At 39.4% G+C, this 17,529-nt stretch overlaps 1 protein-coding gene across 10 annotated transcripts in view; it reads right to left on the minus strand.

The window, feature by feature from the left end:
• Window positions 1-17,529, minus strand: part of DYNC2LI1 (dynein cytoplasmic 2 light intermediate chain 1) — a 47,233-nt gene that overhangs the window by 16,584 nt on the left and 13,120 nt on the right. For 9 of the 10 annotated variants that reach the window (XR_014839384.1, XR_014839383.1, XR_014839381.1 and 6 more), the window contains 3 exon segments: window positions 10,867-10,901; window positions 9,778-9,847; window positions 7,289-7,377 (listed from right to left, as the gene is read on the minus strand). Coding sequence is in view for 4 of the 10 variants with exons in the window: in NM_001244749.2 (NP_001231678.1) it covers window positions 7,289-7,377; window positions 9,778-9,847; window positions 10,867-10,901 (194 nt within the window). In the remaining 6 variants the exon portion in view is untranslated. 10 annotated transcript variants of the gene reach the window in all.

Here is a 17,529-nt window from a genome sequence, read left to right on the forward strand (position 1 = left end):
GCACCCTGGGGGACCACCTAACTGATGAGGAGATCAGCCAGGGCAGAGAAGAAGCCTCAAAGCTTCTCAGAAAAAAAGCACAGCAGCCAGTCAGAGGAGGGCAAAGCAGAGAGAGAGCCACACAGACCATCAACACCACCGCCCAGGACTCCACAGCCTGAGAGACTTGGGCTGCAAAATTCAGTTCTGGAGAAAGGACTAGGGTTGGCTGTGTGGAAACAGCCTGAGGGAGCACGAAAGGAGGCCTGGGCCCACAGGGGTAGCAAGGTACCAGTGTTGGGGAGGGCAAGAGGAGGAGTAGGGGGGGATGGCTGTAGGACCTGCTTTCTCTGCATGTGGGGGGGATGGCTGTAGGACCTGCTTTCTCAGGCAGCAGGGCACCTCTTGCGAGGGTTATGGGTGGGGGTACAAGCAGCCGTCTTGGACTCCTGAGGTACGTCCAGCCCACCATCAATAAGGGTCCTGTGAACAGGCATTGCTTGTGGCCTGTCACCTCAAGGGTCACTGCTGCGGAGGGCCCTGTAACCAGGTGCTATCTGTTGCCCTCACCCCCCCTGGAAATGCACATGAACTGCTGTTGCTGCTGCCAAAGGCTCTGGGTGCCGTCCCACCTCCCATAAGGTCACCTCCACTGCCCAGGGCTCTACAACCAGGGCCTGCTGCCTCCACATTCCTGTGGGCCCTCACCACTGCCAAGGAACTGGCAACCAGGCATTTTCTACAGGTGCTGCCCATTGCCCCTACCTCCATGGAAGCATGCATGGGTCATTCACCTGCACACCCCCATCAAGGGTCATTCACCTGCACCCCCCCCATCATGGGTCATTCACCTGCACACTCCTATCATGCGTCATTCACCTGCACACCCCTATCATGGGTCATTCACCTGCACACACTGAGGAAAGAGACAGGAAGCATCCAACCAAAAGCAGTCCTTATGCCAAAAATACCCCCCCAAAAAAACCCAAAAAACAAATAGTAAGCTCACATAAGCTACCCAGAGACACTCCTGCATATAAATAGCCCTCCAAGACTATAATAGATAATTGTTTTCCATAGACTCACAGAATAAGGAAAATATAAGCAAAATGAAGAAGCACAGGAGCCATTTCCAGTGGAAAGAATAGGAGAATTCCCCTGAAGGAACAAACAATGAAACAGACTGCTGTGGTCCAACAGACACTGAATTCAAAAAGAGAGACAATAAAAATACTGAAGAAATTAAGAACAGATATCAACAGTAATGCAAATTATTTTGAAAATGAACTAGAAATTATAAGACAGAGCAAAGAAAAATTAGAACATTCATTTGAAGAGACAAAAGCTGAGCTATAAGCATTGAACAGAAGACAACAATGCAGAGGGACAAATAAGTGACTTGGAAGATAGAAAAATGGAAAACATCCTATTAGGACAGCAGACAGAAAACCAAATTTAAAAAAAATGAAAGCAATATAAGAAATCTATGGGATAACATAGAGCAGGCTAATCTACACACAATAGGGATTCCAGGAGAGAAAAAAAAAGAGGATTGAAAATATATTTGAAGAATTTATGGCTGAAAACTTTACAAATCTAAAGAAAGAAAGAGATATCCATATACAGGAAGCACAGAGGGCTCCAAACAAGTTGAACCCAAATAGACCTACACCAAGTCAAATTATAATAAAAATGGCAAAAGTTAAAGGAGAGGATTCTAAAGGCAGCAAAAGAAAAACAGAGAGTTAATTACAATGGAACCCCCCACAAAAGACTATCAGTTGATTTCACTACAGAAATTCTACAGGCCAAAAGAGAGTGGCAAGACATATTCAAAACTGGAAAAATTTGCAAACTAGAATACTCTCCCCAGCAAGATTATCATTTCAAAAAGAAAGAGAAATAAAGAATTTCTCAAACAAAAACTAAAAGAACACAACAATATTAAACCCACTCTAAAAGAAATATTGAAAGATCTCCTCTAAACAGAAAAGAAGTAAGGAGACATAGGATGGATGAAATCACAATTGGAAAGTAATCACTTAAATAAGCCTCTATACAGATTAAAAAGAACAAAAAACTATTTGTAAAAGTGATGATAAACACAAGGAAGAGCAAAAGGATAAGCATGAAGATATAAAAAAGGACATCAAAATCATAAAATGTAGGAGAGTAAGAAAATCAAGTCTTTTTTTTTTTTTTAGAATGTGTTTGAGCCTATATGACTATCAGGCTAAAGCAAGCAGATATAGGAAGGGGTTAACAATCATAAATCAAAACCAAACAATATATTCACAAAAACCAAAAAGAGGACATAAGCATAAAACAAAATGAAATCATTCATCAAAAAAAGAAAAAGGGAGTTCCCGTCATGGCACAGTGGTTAACGAATCCGACTAGGAACCATGAGGTTGCCGGTTCGATCCCTGCCCTTGCTCAGTGGGTTAATGATCCGGCGTTGCCGTGAGCTGTGGTGTAGGTTGCAGACTCGGCTCAGATCCCGCGTTGCTGTGGCTCTGGCGTAGGCCGGTGGCTACAGCTCTGACTGGACCCCTAGCCTGGGAACCTCCATATGCCGTGGGAGCGGCCCAAAGAAATAGCAAAAAAAAAAAAAGAAATAAAAACGAAAATAAACTAACGGGATCTAATCAAACTTAGAAACTTTTGCACAGCAAAGGAAACCAGAAAAAAAAAAAAAAGACAACATACATAATGGGATAAAATAGTTGCAAACGATGCACTGTCAAAGGTTTAATATTTGAAATTTACTATTGACTCATATACAACTCAACAACAAAAAACTCCAACAACCCAACTGAAAAATGGGTAGAAGACTTAAACACTTCTCCACAGAAGACATACAGATGGCTAGTAGGCACATGAAAAAATGCTCAACATCACTAATTATTAGAGAAATGCAAATCGAAACTATAATGGGGTACCACCTCACACTGATCGGAATGGCCATCACTAGTAAGTCTACAAGTAACAAATGCTGGAGAGGGTGTGGAGGAAAGGGAACCCTCCTACCCTGCTGATGGAAATATGAATTGGTACAACTACTATGGAGACTCCTCAGAAAACTAAATATAGAACTACCATATACTCCAGCAGTCCCACTCCTGGGCATATATCTGGACAAAACTACAATTCAAAAAGATACATGCACCCCTCATGTTCATAGCAACACTATTTACAATAGCCAAGACATGGAAACCTAAACTTTCACTGACAGATGAATAGATTAAGAAGATGTGGTACATATACACAATGCAATACTACTCAGTCATAAAAAAGAATGAAATAATGCCATTTGCAACATGGATACAACTAGAGATTCTCGTAGTCAAGTAAGTTCCAGAAAAACAAATACCCTATGATACTGCTTATTATGTGAAATCTAAAATACAGCACAAATGAACCTATCTACACATCAGAAACAGACTCATAGACATAGAGAACAGACTTGTGGTTGCCAAGGGGGAGAGAGAGAGAGGAAGTGGGATAGACTGAGAGTTTGGAGTTAATAGATGCAAACTATTACATTTTAAATGAGGAAGCAATGTGTATAGCACAGGGAACTATATCCAGTGTCTTGGGATAGATCATGATGGAAGATAATGTAAGAAAGAGAATGTATATGTATGTATGACTGGGTCACTCCGCTGTACAGCAGAAATTGGCACAACACTGTAAATCAACTATACTTCAACAAAATTTTTAAAAATGAAAAAAGATAACAAGGATCTACTGTATAACATAGAGAAATCTACTCAATGCTCTCTAATAACCTATATGGGAAAAAAGAATGAATATATGTATATTTATAACTGAGTCACATTGCTGTACACTTGAAACTAATACAACATTGTAAAGGAACTCTATACTCTGATAAAGTTTTAAAAAAGAAAAAAATAGAACAGAAATGGTGAGGTCTTCCTGACAAGTTTGAAAAACCAGACCAAAAAATGAACACAAATATATTTCTCTTACACTTGTGTTATAAAATGGAATGTAAAAAAAATTTTATTCAGCTTTATAAAGGAAGGGTATCTGATACATGCTACAACATGAATGAATCTTGAAGACATCACTTTAAGTGAAATAAGCTAGACTCAAAGGACAAGTACTGTATTTCATTTGCATGAGGTACAGAGAGTAGTCAAACCATAGAGACAGAAACTAGAATGGTGGTTGCCAGGGGTTGGAGGAGTGGGAATTAGGGTGTTATTGAGTAATGGTTACAGAGAGTTCAGTTTGAGAAGATGAAATAGTCTGGAGATGGATGGTGGTGATGGCTGTATAACAATGTAAATATACTTACGGCCACTAAGCTGTACATTTAAAAATGGCTAAAGTGGTGAATTTTCTGTTATGATCTTTTACCATAATAAAAATGAACGAACATAAATCTAGGGGTATTTCAGAAGATGACATAATATGTATGTAGGGCCATAATTATGGGCCAATATATCCTTGATCAACAGGTAAACATTCTGCTAATAGAGTTACAATATATGTTATTTTATAATATAGTCAAGTTATTTTTCTTATTTTGACCAAATCAGCTATTTTGTGTAAAGCAAATCAGTAGCTAAATTCTATAATATGTCTAAATTCAGAAAGTAGTCTTTTTAGGCATTATCAAGATTTTCTATAAAATTACTGTGCTATTAAATTGTCTAGCCAATCATATGTCATTTTAATAAGCTCATAAACAGGTTTGCTTAATTTTAACAACATAACATATACAGTTTTTAATAGTAAGGAAACAAATTTTATTTTCAGGGTTTTAGTATTGTTAATGCCTTTTTTTTTTTTTTTTTTTTTTTTTTTTAAAGAGGCCTATGGTTTAACTTTTTTTTTCGGCTTTGTCCACACAGCATGCAGAAGTTCCCAGGCCAGGGATCAAACTCACATCACAGCAATGACAATGCCGGATCCTTAATCCCCAATGCCACCAGGGAAGTCCCAACTTTTTTTCCACTATGGCAAAATAAATATAACGTAAAATTTATCATCTTTTTTTCCAAATAAAAATAAATTTGTTTTAAGCAAAGGTGAAAGGGATTATTCAACTTTTTTTTAGGATTAAAATGTATGCGTCCAGTGTACTGGAAATATTCATGTTACTTTTACCTTCATGGCAAATGGCAGGTAAAAAACTTTTTTTTTTTTTTTTTTTTTTTTTAACACAGCCATCCTCTTAAAGCAGGGAAGTGGGGACTTCCCATTGCGGCTCAGCAGGTTATAAACCTGACTACTACCCATAAGGATGCTAGTTCAATCCCTGGTCAATGGGTTGAGGATCTGGCGTTGTCATGAGCTGTGGTGTAGGTTGAAGACGTGGCTCGGATCTGGTGTTGCTGTGGCTCTGGCTGGCACCTGCAGCTCCGATTCGACCCCTTGCCTGAGAACTTCCATATACCACAGATTCAGCCCTAAAAAGCCAAACAAACAAACAAACAACAACAGCCACAAAAACCAGGGAAGCAGACCACAGGAAATGCTCTATTACAAATTATCTCAAGTCTCTGGAGATGTTCAATGCACTTATAATTATTCTATGAACAGTCATTTTGAAGATAAGCACTGCTGGTAGCATTTGGTATCATTTTTGGAAGTTGCTGGGCTTTGTCCAACACAAGAAAATTATGTGTCAAATTAAATCCAGTCACAAAACACTCAGATTTGCAACTATATTAGGAGTGAAATGTTTTCCAGGAATTCTTCAACCACTCAGCAAACTACTCTGGACCCAAGCCTCTGGTGGCCCTTCCCTCTGTTGATCACAACCCTGACCTTCTTTTCTCTGAAAGCAGCCTCTAGCTGCCTGGGGTTGCAGGGCAAGAAGACCAAGAGCCCACAAACCGAGGCATTACACAGAAGCTGTAGAAAGACTTGGCTTCCAGTAGAAACCGGAATTTCTACAAGCCAGCGAGGTCTAGAGAAGAGAAGTGAGGTAACACAGCAAGGTGATGTGACACGTCAGGGCCAGAACTGAAGCCAGCGCCCAGCCAGGAAAGAGCTGCTCCCAGCCTTTTCTCACTCCTGTCAGCCTCCGGCCAGGCTCTGCTTCCTTCAGCTCCTCCCCACCCTCGCCATCTCTCCTCAGCCAACCACCATGATCTGCCCTAATTCCCAGGCAGCTTTGATTCTTTTTCTCCGTTAGGACAAATAAACTATATAACTGTAAAATTCCAAGATTCTGAAAAATAATATCAGAGGAAAATGGTGGTTCTAAGTGAAAAAGATCTCAATGTGGATATAAAATATCTCACATCTGTTCAAAGGTGAATTTACAAACACTGAAAACACTGAAAAATACCTCAATATGTGGAGAGTGGTTATCTTTCACATTGTTGAGGATGCTTTTACTTTCTAGGTACTTTTTAGGATTTTCTAAGTTTTCTATATGGCATACATTACTTTGGTGATAAGATAGTAAATTATATTTCTTTAAAAGAAAAAAAATCACTGGACAAATACAGCCAATGTTACTGGCTAGTTATGGAAAAACAATTATCCTGGTAACAAGAAATAATGCCATACTTATTTGGATCTTAATGGCTGAAATGTAACAAAGAATTGTCAAGCCTTTTGTATTTGGTCCAGGGAGCAGCAATGATTTGTGCTAAACTCTGACAAAAGTAAGATATTTTAGATTTCAAAATTTTGTTTTCCTTGGCTAAGATGGGTTCCCAGGAACACTGTGAGAAATGTCACAATTTTCCACATCTGATTTGGCCAACATGTGGGAGTCATTGTCAGGAAAGCACCACCAAGGAGTTTGAGGTTTTCCCCCAGGTTCTATTTCTTTAAGGTCAGCAACAGACTTCCTTTCTCCTCTAACTCATAGACTTCCCTTGGATGAGGTTTCAGTGGTACGAATTAGCAGTAAATTCAAAGGTGACTTGTAACATCCAGCTGAAGGAAAAACTCAGGGCTCAATGAGCTCACACTTGGATGGGTATTAGAAAGAACTGTTTTCAAATTGATTTTTGCCAAGTGAATTCACTGCCCAAGTGTCATCTGACATATTTTTGTTTGTTTGTTTGTTTGCAGGTTTGAGAAATATATGGTATTAGTTGGAATGCCAACTATCTCACTTCAGCACTGGCCAGAACCTTGGTTTTTCTCAAAATCTGAGGGTGTTACGGTTTAAGCACACAGAAAAGAAGTGAACTTAAGCCCTTCAGCAACATAAAAGTGTCCCTGCAAATTCTGATTCACAAAAGCCTGCTCATATTCATCCCGTGGCCTCTCCTGTATACTTACTAGCAACAGTTCCTGGAGTTAGTCCACTTACCGTAAGGTGTCACTTGTGATTGGTATGCTGATTAAGTCCAGTAAAGATGTCCCTCCACCTAGTTCCCAAAAGTGAGCAATATCTTTTGGCTGAAAAGAAAGTGTTTTTTTTCACTTTAAAATTTTTGATTTTTTGGCTTTTTTTTTTTTTTTTTTTTTGTCTTTTCAGGGCCACACCCGCAGCATATGGAGGTTCCCAGGCTAGGGGCCCAATCAGAGCTACAGCTGCTGGCCTACACCACAGCCACAGCAACACAGGATTTGAGCTGCGTCTGCAACCTACGCCACAGCTCACGGCAACACTGGCTCCTTAACCCACTGAGTGAGGCCAGGGATCAAACCTGCAACCTCATGGTTCCTAGTCGGATTCGTTTCTGCTGCGCCACAATAGGAACTCCAATTTTTTTGAATTTTAACTACTTCTTATACTTCATTAGCACTGGCCAGTATTAATTATGGATACAGAATACTACAGTCCTCAATCAACCCTTTCTTGGCAGTCAAAATTTTCTCCATTCTCTATCTCATCCTTCAAAATGCACCAAATCATCTATTCCAAAGGAGATGAAATATTAAAAATATACACGTGGGAGTTCCCATCGTGGCACAGCGGAAACAGATCAGACGAGGAACCATGAAGTAGCGGGTTAGATCCCTGGTCTCACTCAGTGGGTTAAGGATCCAGCGTTGCTGTGAGCTGTGGTGTAGGTCGCAGACACAGCTCGGATCTGATGTTGCTGTGGCTGCAGCGTAGGCCAGTGGCTATGGCTCCGATTCGACCCCTAGCCTGGGAACCTCCATGTGCGTGAGTACGGCCCTAAAAAGCAGAGAAAAAAAAAAAAAAGAATATACATGTGTATATTAATGCCCCAATTCTAGTAATACCTTAATAGAAGACATTAAACAGCACCCCAAATCTGTAAATATCACATGTAGCAGATACTCACTCAAATGTGGTTTTTTTTGGCTTTTTAGGGTTGCACCCTCAACATATAAGGTTCCCAGGCTAGGGGTCAAATTGGAGCTATAGCTGCAGGCCTACACCACAGCCACAACAACATCAGATCTGAGCTGTGTCTGTAACCTACACCACAGGTAACGGCAACAGCGGATCCTTAACCCACTGAGAGAAGCCAGGGATCGAACCCGCAACCTCATGGTTCCTAGTCAGATTCATTTCCACTGTGCCACAATGGGAACTCTTTTTTTTTTTTTTTCCAATTTTTTTGCTGTTGTTGTCTCCTAAGGGCTATGCCCATGGCATATGGAAGTTCCCAAGCTAGGGGTCAAATCAGAGCTGTAGCTGCTGGCCTACAACTTGCATTGGTGAATCCAGGAAGCAGCAGCAGGCAATTTTAACTCTTTATACACTGTCTAAGAACTAAACATTTGGATTGGATCAATATATAAAAATTTGCCTATGTTATGGGAGATATGGGACCTTCTATTCTAGACTGTTCTTCCACACACCTAACTTTAAGAAATGACTTATTGAAAAAATAAAAAAATTAATTAATTAATTAAAAAAAAAAAAGAAATGACTTACTGGAGTTCCCACTGTGGCACAACAGGATTGGCGGCATTTCTGGAGCTCTGAGACGCAGGTTCATTCCCTGGCCTTGACACGGGGATTGAGGATCTGGCATTGCCACAGCTGTGGCACAGATCACAACTGTGGCTTGGATCTGATCCCTGGCCTGGGAACTCCATATGCTGTGGGAGGGAGGGAGCAGAGAAGGAAGGACTTCTTTTCATGTGAGAACTCGGAAAGAGAATTCTATTTAGGAATTTTCATTCCCCTAACATATACTATAAGTTCTCCCTCTATCCTGAACAATTTCTAGCTTTCCTCTGCAGATACACTAAAACAAGTGAAAATAGAATTGTGAGCAATTAGGGCCTGTGGTCTCAAATAGCATTACCAATTTCAAGATGTATTTATAAAATATTAATAATTTCTAATAATTTCTCAAAATAGAGCAGAATATTTTCATAAACATTACACAAGTCAAGCTCATATTTTTAGCAGATTTTCTGGGGGAGACAGAAGACAACTCACACTTTTACTCTCATTAAAAAAAAAATGCCAAAAACTGTGCAAGATAATTCCAAAGGAGTCTTATCCCAGCATTTTAAGACATAACAAATGAGAAGACCAAAATATTTTCACAGTTTGGTTGGCTTCAAATGTGCTGAGTTGCACTTATGTTTAAAAATACAAGGCTAAGGGAGTTCCCCTGTGGCCTGGTAGTTAGGGACTTGGCATTGTCCCTGCTGTGGCTCAGGTTCAATCCCTGGCCCAGGAACTTCTGCATGCCATGGGCACTGCCCCAAAAAAAAGAAAAAAAAAAAAAAAAGAAAGCACATAACTAGAAAGTGTATAGCTAGATATTTTTATTGATTATAGATAAGATGGAAAATGTAAAACAATATCAGCATCATTATTTCTCCAACTAAGGGCATAGCAGCATCACCTAAACAGACACTCACTATGTTATGTCCTTTCGCTCTCCTTCCATATGTGTACTCCAAAGCTAAGGTTGGTTTCGGTGGCTCATCCCTGTACAATAAAGACAGGTAGCATTACCATCATGGGTGGGGTTGTTCTGTTATGCTATCATCTTACCTGATTTATTTTTGCTTCCTCTTAAAAACTTTATTTTAGTAGTAGAGAAGTTACATTTTACATACGACATTGAGATACAAATGACTAAAAATGTACCTAAAAATTAAGCCTTCAAAAAACCATCTATTTCGGTAGCAGCTGCAGAGGTGAGTGACGGCATCTGCATGTAGCAGTGGCTGCATCCAGAAACACCACTGGGGCGGGGGGGAAGGCAGCAGGCTGGCAGTGATGGTGGCCAGGTCAGGGCACAAGTTCGCTGCATCTCGGTCATGTGGGAAGCCCTGACATCAGGGTTATGCCCAGCCTGGCTGTGGGGAGCAGGAAACCTAATGACTGTGAATTTAATGGAGACATCAAGGAAAGATTTGAATTTGGTTCTCTATCCGAAATCATGGCTCAAACGTGGGCATTATGTAGCTACTGAGAGCTGCAAATAAATAGGACTTTTCCTTATCAACTTGTGGCACTACCTACATGTCATCCTAAACCTTAATCTGATGGCTCGCTTCTATGGTACAGAAGATGAGCAAGTATACAAAACACATGGGAATATGTACAGCATGAGGACCAATAATGTACTTCAAAAATGTACCTACGAGAAATTTAAAGATTATAATTAATCTTCAAATAATCATGAATTAGGCAGATTAAAAACAATTTTAAATACCAGAGTAGCATAGCCTAAAAAACAGTAAGTACTACCATAGGCTGAGTAATTCTGTTAATTTCTCCCCTCCAAAAAAGGAAATCTAATTATTAATCCTGTGTGATTTTTTTCTGCTTGTTGTTGGTTTTATTTTTAAAGGATCTATTAAAAGCCATACTAAAGATTCACTAAGAATTAAAATGTTTTATTTCAGCCTCAAAATTATTCTCCATGTTTTTCAGAGTCTAACCTGTCCTACACAACAAGAATAAGCAAAAATTAGTCTAAAGGTTAACATAACACTTACCTGTCAAGACACCTTAGAATAATAGTTGTCTTCCCCTGGAAATTCAAAAAGAAAGAATAGTGCGTTAATGTCATCCACATGTAAAATTTTATTATTGTTCATAATTGTGGCCCAAAATAGCTTTTAATCACTTGAATGATAAATTACCTGGAAACTAGAAACTGGAAACTTTCAGAATTGTTCCTAAGTTTGATGAGTGGAAAAAGTTAACTGTCAACTTTCCATCAGAGTGTAACTACACTGCTATTATTATAATTATAAAGTTCCGCAGATGACAAATACTAGCAAATCATACCTCATTTTAGTGGTCAACTTGGCAGCTGTCTTAAATTTTCTCTCTATTCATCAATGCTAATTACTGGTTAAGCTGATGATTAGTGTCTTCTAAAATATTTTAATTCCAATTTGTTGAAGTGGAAATAAAAGATAACATACAAATAAAGAACATGTTGCTAATATGTTCAAGGTAAGCAACCCATATACCAGGTTAGAGGACTTCTTTTGAGTTTATTTCTAGAGGATGTACTTATTCCAAATTTCTTTTTAGGAGTCAGGAAATAAAGGCTCGGGTCCCATTTCTGCCACTAACTATGAAACTTAACCTCACATCTTAATCAGGGACTGGCTCAGTGTTTTAAATCATTTGCTTTTTTTTTTTTAATAGTAAAACTTTTTCTTAAAAAAAAAAACATCTCTTACAAAAAAATAAGATAAAAGAGGAGCAGCAGGGAAAGTTCTACTGAAGGACACCTTTAGGATCCAAGGACAGCAGTTTAGAAAACTCTGGACTATCAAAAACAAAGATTATTTTACTTTCATATGTTTCTTTAACCAAGAAACCTATATTCATCCAAAAAGGATAATCATAAGTACATGACTCTAGATTATATCCAGAAATGAACAAAATGAATGACTTTTCAGTAATGAGATATATAATTAGAATAGTACTACAAATGTACATTATTGAAGGATATTTATTTAGCGGGTGTTATAACAAAGTGAAAAACTAGAAATAATCTAAATGTCCCAAATAGGGGATTGGCTACATTCATTATGACAATCCATAAAAGGAATCACATGCAGCTCTTAGGAGGAATGATGCAGGAATATCATACTGAAATGGTAGGACAAGCCATGCTAAGGTAACAGATTTGCATGACCTTTATTCAATTTAAAAACATCTTTTTCTACTCCTTTGAGATGCACAGATATATACACATGTGCATAGATAGAGAAACAAACACAAATGAATCCAGAAAGACATCCCATGTTAACGGTGAAAGTTTCTAGGTAATAACTTTGTAGGTAATTTATTCTTTAAGAAAATTAGTAGGAGTTTCTAATTATCTTATACTGAATATGTATCATGTGTAATATTTTTAAAGTTTTAAATAAATGAGAATTACAATACCTAAGGATTAATGTATTCTAGGTATAAGAAGGCATACAGAATTACTGTATCTTTGAATTGGAAGGAATGTTAGGTAATATCTAGCTAATTTTCCAAATTATCATAGTCCCATAGTGTTGATTTATATAAAGTTATAATACAAATAATTTAAATGTATAGGGCTATTTAGTAGAATTCCAAATAAAAATAAACTCAACTCTAGGCACCCAAATCAACTTTTACCATTAAAATAACAATCCAAATTTCATTTTTTTTTTTTAAGTTTGCCTTCTGAGAATGCATCCATAGACTTCCGGGTTTCTTAGTCCAAAAAGCACTGATCTAGTACAAGTTCACTGAGGGGCCATCAAAATGAACACCATCTTCCTTCCCGTCACCTCCGTCACATCAGAAATCTAGGCTTCTCCTCTGGCCTGTTATCCCTGCAACTCAAATTCCATAAACCCCTACATGTCCCTTCCTCTGCCATAATGACCTCTTCCCCCTAAAATCCGTCTAACCCACAACTCTAGCTCCATGATACCATCTGCCCTACATCCTCAACCTCTTCTCTAGAACATCTCTTCCTCTTGGCCTGTGCTAAAATGCGGCTGTCTTTGGACCACTTCCTCGGCAGTCTTATTAAATAAGGCTACTTCTCAGCAGCCTGATGTACTTCGGGGCCCTGCTCCCCAGTGCCACCTGGAAGCAATTACTTGACCCTCCTCTTCTTGCAAACCCCTAGAGGCTTGTATCAGCCTACCCTTGTGGCTGTCATCTCTTCAGACTCACAGGCTCCCTTTCCCTCTTGGCTGCTGTCACTAGCCTTGTTACTTCACACCCACATGGGCATCGCAACCCATCCAAGACCCTGACCGCTCAGTGCCCCTGGCCTCCTCAGGAGAACTTTTCCTTCACTCTATTCTGTCACATGTCACTTTCAAGGTTCTGTCTCGAACCGTTTCACTACTGGAAATGTTACCACTTCCAAAATCACACACAAAACATTCTCTCACCATTTCCTCAGAAATCCCCATAGTCATAACTCGTTAGTTTTAGTGAGAGGCCTTAAAAATCCATCCATCTCTCTCAAACACTTAAAAGTCCATGTCTGCTTTTGGAGACAAAGGGGTGCTCAGGCTACCTGGGCACCGATTCTGCTTAGTAAAAAGGCAGCCTCAGTGATTCAGAAAGCTTCCCATCTGTTAACATGCCCTACAGTAGAAGCATGAAGCACAGGAGTAAATACATGGTATGATAAATTATTCCCCGACTTAGGGTGGTTCCACTTATGATTTTTTGACCTTATGACATTCAGCAGAAACTGTACTTTGAATCTTGAACTTTTCCCAGACTAGTGATCCACACTGCTATCCTACCTCGTGATGCTGCGCAGGGCAGTGAGCTGCAGCTCCGTCGGCCCTGCGATTACAAGCGGAAACAACCAATACACCGACAACCATTCTATATCCACTCAACCATTTTGTTTTTCACTTTAGAACAGTATTCTATAATTTACATGAGATATTCGACACTTCATTATGAAAGAGGCTTTGTGTTAGATGATTTTGCCCAGCTGTAAGCTAATGTAAGTGCTCTGAGCACATTTAAGACAGGCTAGGTCAGCTATGACGTAGGTTAGGTTAGGTTTATTAAATGCATTTTCGGCTGACAGTATTTACAACTTATGATAGGTTTATTGGGATGTAACCCCATGGTAAGTCGAGACAGGTCTGTAATATAAACCCCAAATAGGATGGTTTTCAGCATCCTGGATCTGCATGCCTCAGCCTTTTTCAGATAGTGTCACCAGCCGTTTTGTATCTCTGGCAGGAACTCTGTGGGCCAAGCAAAGCTGCATGAAGATATGATGCATCTGCTCCTGCTCTGTATGGCCACTTCCTAAACCTTTCTGTAATCTTTGTTAAACAAAACAGAAACTTACACGGGGTGGGGGAGAAGGTCTCTTGCTACTAAAGTGTTCCAGTGGATATGCTGTCCTTTCCCCCCATATTTTTCACAACAATAAATAACCCTTTGACAAACATCATTGGCACAAGCCATTATTCCTTAAATATGATTCCTAAGAGTGAAGTAACTGAATCCAACATATGAATATTATTAGGATACTGACTTAGTGACTCAGATATTTAAATAGATCATGGCTTCTATACTCAATTGAAGTAGAAAAGTTTAATATTTTCAAATTATGAAATACAACTATTAAAAAATATTTTAATTGTTTACTGTTACAATTTTGCCTAGCTCAGTATAAGTGCTTTCTAATTCATGCTAAATATGGTATTAACTAAGAATAAATTTAGGGAGTTCCCGTCGTAGCGCAGTGGTTAATGAATCTGACTAGGAACCATGAGGTTGTGGGTTCGATCCCTGCCCTTGCTCAGTGGGTTAACGATCTGGCGTTGCCGTGAGCTGTGGTGTAGGTCGCAGACGCAGCTCGGACCCCGCGTTGCTGTGGCTCTGGTGTAGGCCAGTGGCTACAGCTCTGATTTGACCCCTAGCCTGGGAACCTCCATATGCCACAGGAGCGGCCCAAAGACATAACAAAAAGACAAAAAAAAAAACCAAAAAAAAGAATAAATTTAGTTCACCAACTTCAATAGTTCCATGACCATGAATTTGCACAAAATGTCTAAATATTATTTTCAAAATTAAATTATTCTAATATTAGATGATAAAGACAATAAATTCATTCCATACGTAAAATTCTTTCATCTGCATATTTTCCAATCACATGTCTCAGTGAGAGTGTTAATACTGTAGTCAAAATTATTTCTTAATTAACTTCCTTCTTATGGTACACAATACTTAAAGTGCTCAAATGACATAATGTGGTATTCTATGTGAAATTACCTCTCTATTGATCTGAAGGGTATGCAATACCTGTGCATACATCAACCCATGGACTCTGGCTGACTTCTGCTAATTCGTGTGGAGATAAATGACATTACTAGGGTTAGAAATGACAAAAAGATTTTTATCTCAACTGCCAACACTTTCCTGGAATGCTACGGATCAGATGTCATCTTCAGGCCCACCAGAGAAGAAGACCGTGGAGTTCTCGTCATGGCATAGCGGAAACGAATCCGACTAGGAACCATGAGGTTGTGGGTTTGATCCCTGGCCTTGCTCAGTGGGTTAAGGATCTGGCATTGCCGTGAGCTGTGGCGTAGCTCGCAGACATGGCTTGGATCCTGAGTTGCTGTGGGCTGTGGTGTAGGCTGGCAGCTGTAGCTCCGATTAGACCCCTAGCCTGGGAATCTCCACATGCCATGGAGCAGCAGCCCCCCCACCCCCCCAAAAAAGAAAGAAAAACAAGAAAAGGGGACCATGATTAACAAGGTATGTGCCTAGTATATGCTATCTACTAAGGAACTCTGGAAAGCATTTTCTGACAACCAGATCCTAAAGTGTGGAAAGTTAGAAAAGGAACAGCTCAGAGGTCTAGGTCTAGGTAGCTTTTTTCCCACTTTTCTACCACCCAGAGGTTCAGGTTTGGAGTGAGAAAGTAAGCTCTGGGAAGTGAAGGACTAGTCAATGACAAGTTTTCTGGACCACACTCTCAGAATACTAGAATTATTCTCTGCTAAGAGAGGAAACATAAGAGGATCAGAAGACAATGCCTAGAGACCTGACAATTAAACAGGAACACAGAAAATGAGAAAGGTCCAGATAAATTAAGATGTCAGTAGGTGACATTAAGAAAAATTGTAAAAACCATCGCCTCCACCCTCCCAGGCTTCAGAAGCAGTTGCAAGCCACCTCTGCCTCCCTTGCAGATATAAACAGTGATTGTGAGCCGCCTCCACTCCCATTGCGTGCTCTAAGGGTGTGTATGAGGAACCATCACCATCACCAATAACCCCAGGACCAGGTACCAGCTGCCATAGCCACATCTGCACACCCACTATCAAGGGGATAATGGCCTGTACACACTAAGAAAAGAATTCTCCATACTAAAAAGAGGCCTTGCGCCAAAAATATTTAACTTACACAAGCTACACAGGGATGCTCTTACATGTAAACAGCCCTCTAAGACCACAGTAAACAACTGTTTCTCTTAAATTCGCAGAATAAGAGAAATATAAATAAAATGAGGCAGAAGAACCACTCCCCATTAAAAGACCAAGAGAATTCCCTAAAAGAACAATAAAACTGATGTCTTCAGGTCAAAAACAAGATAATGAAAATACTGCAGGACCTAAGAAAGGCTATTGACAGGAGTTCCTGTTGTGGCTCAGTGGTTAACAAATCCAACTAGGAACCATGAGGTTGAGGGTTCGATCCCTGGCCTTGCTCAGTGGGTTAAGCATCCGGTGTTGCCATGAGCTGTGGTGTAGGTTTCAGGTGTGGCTCGGATCCTGCGTTGCTGTGGCTGTGGCATAGGCCAGCGGCTACAGCTCTGATTAGACCCCTAGCCTGGGAACCTCCACATGCCATGGATTTGGCCCTAGAAAAGACAAAAAAAAAAAAAAAAAAAAAAAAAAAAAAAAAGGAAAGAAAGGCTATTGACAAAAATGCCAAATACTGTAAAAAGGAACTAGAACCTATAAACAAGAACCAAGAAAAATTAGAAAACTCATTTGAGAAGACAAAAGCCAAGCTAAAGCCAACAAATAACAGAATGAATAATGTAGAGGAATAAATAAGTGACCTGGAAGATAGAATGGAAATTACCCAATAAGAACAGCAGACAGAAAGCCAAATTAAAGAAAATAAAATAAAGCAATATAAGAGACCGATGGGATAATATAGAGTGTGGCAATCTATGCATAATAGGGATCCCAGAGGGGGAAGAAAGAGAAAAGGGGATCAAAAATATGTTTGAAGAAATTATTGCTAAAAACTTCCCAGACCTATAGAAGAAAACAGATATCCAGGTATAGGAAGCAAAGAAGGTCTCAAACAAGATAAACCCAATCAGACTTGCACCCAAGACATATTAAAATAAAAATGGCAAAAGTCTAAGAGAGGATTCTAGGGCAGCAAGAGAAAAAAAGAATTAATGACTGGGGAACCCGCATAGTTCTATCAGCTGACTTCTCTACAGAAACATGCAGGCCAATAAGAGAGTGCCAAGATATGTTCAAAGTTCTGAAAGAGAAAAATCTACAACCTAGGATATTCTACTTAGCAAGATTATGATTTGGAATAGAAGGAGAGATAAAGGATTTCCCAGACAAGCAAAAACTAAAAGAATACAGCAATATTTAACCTATCCTAAAGGAAACACTGAAAGGACTTTAAATAGA

This window comes from Sus scrofa, chromosome 3 (assembly GCF_054392235.1).
Source record: "Sus scrofa isolate SSC_HxYL_T2T_F1_AM1 chromosome 3, Sscrofa_HxYL_maternal_Yorkshire_Landrace_v2.0, whole genome shotgun sequence".
Lineage (NCBI taxonomy): Eukaryota > Metazoa > Chordata > Mammalia > Artiodactyla > Suidae > Sus > Sus scrofa.